Source organism: Pelmatolapia mariae, linkage group LG22, assembly GCF_036321145.2.
Source record: "Pelmatolapia mariae isolate MD_Pm_ZW linkage group LG22, Pm_UMD_F_2, whole genome shotgun sequence".
Lineage (NCBI taxonomy): Eukaryota > Metazoa > Chordata > Actinopteri > Cichliformes > Cichlidae > Pelmatolapia > Pelmatolapia mariae.
In genome coordinates this window covers 34,141,452-34,146,894 of record NC_086245.2, presented here as the reverse complement: position 1 = coordinate 34,146,894, position 5,443 = coordinate 34,141,452, and the positions used below count along the sequence as shown (strand labels likewise).

The window sequence follows — 5,443 nt, the reverse complement described above, 5'->3', positions numbered from 1 at the left end:
TGGTAATGAGACATGATTTTTAGGCCATCAGTTGGGACTGAACCAGCCTTACTTTCTCATTTCTGCTGTTGTCATGACTGTCCATGCCTTTTTGCACCTCCCTTTCTTCATGTGTTCAATACTTTTTACCCCGTTTCATTTCTCATCATTAGACATAAGTTCATTTATGGACATCTGTAGTTAATTTCTTTGCATGTGTTGATTGGATGTGTTGTTACTGGTGACGTTGTGTCAACAGCACCTATAGAAATATATTTACTTATAAAACTCATGTGTTCAACACACATCTGACAACTTTCATTAGCATAGATCAGCATGAGAAGTCTAATTCTTGGTGTTGGTCTGACTTTGCACAAACACTGTTAATACTTCATGTGGAATTTTAACCCTGGCTACAGATGCAATAGATCCAGTTGTTACATGTTGTACGAAACTGGATCTAGTATTGTTACACTTTACTGTAGTGATTCAGACAAATCAAATTCCTTTGGATTTATTTCTCCAGTAGTTAAGTCACTTAGTAGTTCAAAAAAAGAATATCTAAAATACAAACTTGCTGGGAGCAGGCGGTAAAATCACATGATGTTGAAAGGTGGTTTCCTTTAAAAACTTTAAACACAGAGGGCAGAAATCACACGTTCTAGAGTGATATCAACAGACAATATTGCCTTGATTATACTCTGTTACGGACACGGTCATAGACAGCTGGAGATGTGATGGCAGCAACTAACATGGTTTAGCTTCACATGAGGGAAGCGAGGGTTTTAAAGCAGCAATGTGATCTAAGGCCAAACAACAACCGTGTTCATGCAGGTCTGAAATAATATGTGAAACTGTGGTGTAGCATTTTAGAAACTCCTCAGCTTTTCTGTAGCACTCAAGAGATTTGAAGGAACTCGATCACACAGCATGGTGGCAGTACAACGGCTCCTGTAGTCAGGACTGCTTTGTGTAGAATCAGGGGGGAAAAGAAACATTTTGTTAACCCCATTAGATTTTTCTCAATCCTTGCTAGTCCTCAAATGAATATCTCCTCCAAGTCTTACAATTCATGGTTTGAGCTTGAGCCAGGGGTGAACCATGGTGAGGATGGACAGGACGGACGAGGCCAGGCCACAAGCCCCAACAAAGCCTGGACCTGTAGGGTAAATCCCCAACCGGTCCAGTGGGATGAAGATATCACAACTGTTCTTCACCAGGTCCAACAGCAGTGGCGGGTTGCTGTACAGCACAGTCCCCACCAGATGAAGCTGTCTGTAGAGCCAGCCAAAATTCATGGCTTGTGTGGCAGGTGAGGAGGAAGAGGAAAGGTGGTCAGGTGGCAGAGGAATGCTGGGGGAGGATGGCTGTTTGCTGGTTCTGGAACGTGCTTCGCGCTCCATGAGGAGATGGAGCTCGTAGGCATCTCGGGTCAGGTTCAGGATCAAAGCAAAGAGGTAGTACCTGCAGGTTTAACCACACAGTTTGTGTTAACTCAATTTCAAATTTCAGTTACCTGAAATCAATCACTAGAAGATAAATGTGATTCCTTTGTGACCCTGATATGAAGATGACTGCAACCACTCACTTCAAATCAGGCTTTGAGTGCATGTCAGTTTAGTCATACAAACTCAAACCACTATGGGTAACTGCTGGAAGTGGACACAGATGAGTTAAATACCATGACTTAATTTCCCACACAAAGGCATCACACCAGCTCTGGTTTAAAGCACTGCATGTCCTCTGAAACAGGTTCACTACCACTAGCAGTAAGCAGACTTGACATTCCTACAGAACCTTTTTATTATGAGCGCTTAAAGTACTTTCAAATTAAAAGCCTCAGTGACACTTTCACAAAGGAATGTCTGGTGTATTCTTACACACTCGAGTGCCATGTTAGACATGTGGACTGAAGGAGCTGCAAATCGAAACCTGAGTCTAACAAGAAGTTACTTAGACCTCATAAGTGGAAGCGCTCGATTAACTGGATTAAGCCCACTGCTTCTCATTAACAGGTTCATCCTGTGTTACTTTGTATCTGTTGTCTGCTTACATGACAGGTCACTATGTTGCGGCTGTAGGGTTGTGCAGTCGCTCTGTCCAATGGCTTGACTTACTCTGTAACCTTGGTGAGGCTGCCATAACTACACACTTCACCACATGCAAGTTCTGATTTGTATCTCTTGAAAAAGGTTTTCCAGAAAGCTGAACAGGCGACAGTTGTAAGGGACCAGAGACTCACTGGGGAGGCAGCTCAGTTCAGCTGTATTTATACAGCGCCAAATCACAACAACAGTTGCCCCAATGTGCTTTATAGTGTAAAGACCCTATAATAATACAACATAATGTTGATAATGAACGACATGGAGGATTTTTAGGCCCTCAATGCGATCAGTTAGAATTCAGTAGATGTACATATAGTTTGATCTGTGGAGCAACATGAGACTGTTTAAACAACCAGTCCTGCATGTATTTCTTATTTCTGTATGTCTCACACACCTGAAAGATCTCTGACTCCACTTGTGCTGGTCGACTTTGGAGATGAGACCGGTTTTTCCCGCCCACAGCACATTGTCGCAGGCAAAGTACATGGCTCTGTTAAGGTGACTGATGGTCAGGCACAGCCTCAGCACGCTGTCAGAAAGGTGTATGGCCCTTTTGGCGGCCTCCAGGGCCTCCACGGAGTTGCCCAGGCGTAGCACTGCGGAAGAACCAACACCAGTCCCACTTAAGCTTTGGTACGTGGAAACGACTCAGACTCGCTCTGGCTGTTTTACTCACACTTTCTTGTCAGACTCATGTGTGCCTCCAGCTGACTGACAGTTCTGCGGATCTCAGCTGCTTCGTCATTTTGCAGAGTGGATCCGAGCAGCGTGCAAGCATACTGTGCAGCCCTGTGAACGCACAACGTACAGTCATTATTAACAGAGACACACGTCACGAGGACGGAAAGCAGTGCGCTTAACAAACTCAACTACTCTGTGCTGGTGAAGCTGGCATCATAAGGCCGCTTGATTTGAAACCAGCGCAGGAAGAGCTGCTCCTACTGAGCAGATAAAAGTTCCGCTTCAAACACGGAACTCAGTCTGCAACATCCAGCCGACGGTTTTATCACATTAGCAGAAACGAACAAGCACGACGAACCCCGCGTCTCAACCAGCAACGTGCCAAACGTCAGTAACGTCACCTGAAAACTCTCTCCTTGGCTTGGCTCTGGGCATTAAAGCGAACCCAAGAGTCCATGTTGGCTCGCGGCTCTCGGCCTGTACCCGCTGCTCGGCTAGCTGTCAAACTGCTAACTTAGCTTGAAATGCTTTAGTGCGGTTGTTTGTTTTAATGCCAGAAGGGCTCCTCCGTTTTTAGCTCTGCTTTCTACGCTTAACTGTCCGATTAGAAAACAAGAGGGTCAATCCAGCGCTTCTAATTCTTCTTCTTCGATTGAGCTGCTGCTCGGCAAAGCAGCAGAGACCCGCTGGCGCCCCCTGTGGACCGGAGTTTGAAACCGGCGCTGTAGACTCAGTAAACAAATACATACGAGCCTGTTTTCTTCGAAAAATAAGTGACCTTTCGGTAAACTTCATTTGTTTTATCTTCATGGATGTTTCCCACATTCCAGAAACACATGCTGATTTATTATTATTATTATTATTATTATTATTATCTTTTTTTTTTACATGTTCTTATCTGTGCTTATCTTAGGGGCTTCCAACAGTGGCGGAGCAGTGGGTTATTATTTGTGTAGATAAAATAACAACGAAGCATATACTATACAAATGTAGCACAATTTAAAGACTATTGTTCTGTATTGCTACATATATGCAATAGATAAAAGACAAAGCTTACATAGAACAAATGTGTTTATATGTGAAAAAACAGAAATGTGTTATACATTATTATTAGATAAATCTAAACTAGTTAATCTCATTAGAAAAAAACAGATTACAATAAAGTCCACCAAAGTTTAATGTGCTCTTAAATTTAGATTAGCTTAAAGAAATTATTATTTAGTAAGAAGAACACATTTTAATTCATTAATGATTTATTGTTTTTATTTTTAATAATTATAAATATATTAAAGACTGAGTTTTTTCCTTTACCAAATATTTATATAGTGCATTTTTTATAGCTGTGGTTCCTCTACAACAACTGGAGGAAGAACCTGAGACACAACCTGAGGCAAACAGAGGCCCAAAAATGCTGCACAGAACAACAAGAATGACTTTACAGGTGAACTAACCAACAATCATCAGCAACTTTGACCAACATTTCCAAATGGAGTTTCCTGAACAAACAACACCCAGGTCTGTTTGTTCAGGCTCTGACCTCTGTCCACATCAGTTCAATTATATAGCTTGTGATAAATATGTACCCAGTGTATTTTTCATGTTCATGCTTTGGTATTTAAGAAATATCTTAACATTATAGATGAAATATAGAAACAAATATTTTAATCAGATTATCTGAATGTTAGGTAGACAAGCATTTGAGACACTTTTCCTCTGATCGTGCTGATTGCACATCTGTATCAGCGTTTATTCTTTGCACAAGGCAGTCTTCCACACAACAAAGTCACGCCACTGCATGAGCAGTTGTCCTTGTACTGTCCAGTAATATGAATTGCTCTTCTTTAGGAGTAAGGGAACCAGATTCTATCTATGCACATATTTGCAGTCATTAACATTTTGTACATTGTGGCATTTGAATCTGACAAAACCAAATTGGGGATATTCGTTGGGATCAAAACCAACGCCGCCAAGAAATGCAGGAAGTCAGGGGGCAGTGGGGTGAGTGACTAGAACACCAGGTCAGTAGTTTAGAATAATTAGCCCGCTATACTCAGCTGCTGTTGCAGGCTCCATCTCAGCACCTCTCCTCGGGACCTCCAAAAAGTGACCTAAAGATTGCTTAAACATAAAAGATAAGTTGTTAAGGGTTAGGAATTAGCTGCTATGCTGGACAATCCAGTGGGCGGTTGACTCCCTTCACTATTACCTTCTGGCATGTCCATTCACCCTCTGCTCAGGTCACGCCCTACTGCAGTGGCTCCGTTGTATGGAAGATGCCAGCACCCAGATTACCTGGTAATATCTGGCTCTCCAGCCTTTTAACACTAAGGTGGTCCATAGGCCAGGAGCACAGATGGGAGGGGTAAGCTAGGCTGGATGGCTCCCTGGTTAGATTTCTGGGGGTGTGTGTGGTTTGTGGCTTGGCTACAGGGGAAGGGTGGGGCAGTGGATTCAGAGGGCTAGTGCTCGTTGTCTAATCATGCCTCCCTTATTTGAGTAGCACGCTGGGACCTGGAAGAAGAGTGGCGTTGGAGAGATGACATCGCAGCTGGCTGGACTAGGAAGTCTGAAAGACAGCGTGCGGATTTTGGTCATCGTGTAAATAAAGTGAAATCTGCATCACAAGCACAAGCAGTCAGTCCTTATTGTGGCTTCTTCTTTTTTCTTTTTTTCCCCCC

The 5,443-nt window shown here is 42.9% G+C and overlaps 1 protein-coding gene across 1 annotated transcript; it reads right to left on the bottom strand.

Annotated features, from left to right (window-relative positions):
- Window positions 1–477: 477 nt before the first annotated feature.
- On the bottom strand, window positions 478–3,437 carry pex11b (peroxisomal biogenesis factor 11 beta). The gene is made up of 4 exons (XM_065471445.1): window positions 3,167–3,437; window positions 2,761–2,873; window positions 2,479–2,680; window positions 478–1,443 (listed from the first exon to the last, which is right to left on the bottom strand). The coding sequence occupies exons 1-4, from the start codon at window positions 3,220–3,222 to the stop codon at window positions 1,050–1,052; spliced, it is 765 nt and encodes a 254-aa protein (XP_065327517.1). The 5' UTR covers window positions 3,223–3,437; the 3' UTR covers window positions 478–1,049.
- Between the last annotated feature and the right edge of the window lie 2,006 nt (window positions 3,438–5,443).

What these genes read in the sequence shown, in the direction of transcription:
- pex11b (XM_065471445.1), bottom strand. Translation starts at nt 3,222, where the DNA reads ATGGACTCTTGGGTTCGCTTTAATGCCCAGAGCCAAGCCAAGGAGAGA. An exon ending in CATGAGTCTGACAAGAAAGT is followed by an intron (nt 2,681 to 2,760) that starts GTGAGTAAAACA and finishes GTTCTTCCGCAG; the next exon opens with TGCTACGCCTGGGCAACTCC. An exon ending in TGGAGTCAGAGATCTTTCAG is followed by an intron (nt 1,444 to 2,478) that starts GTGTGTGAGACA and finishes TTAAACCTGCAG; the next exon opens with GTACTACCTCTTTGCTTTGA.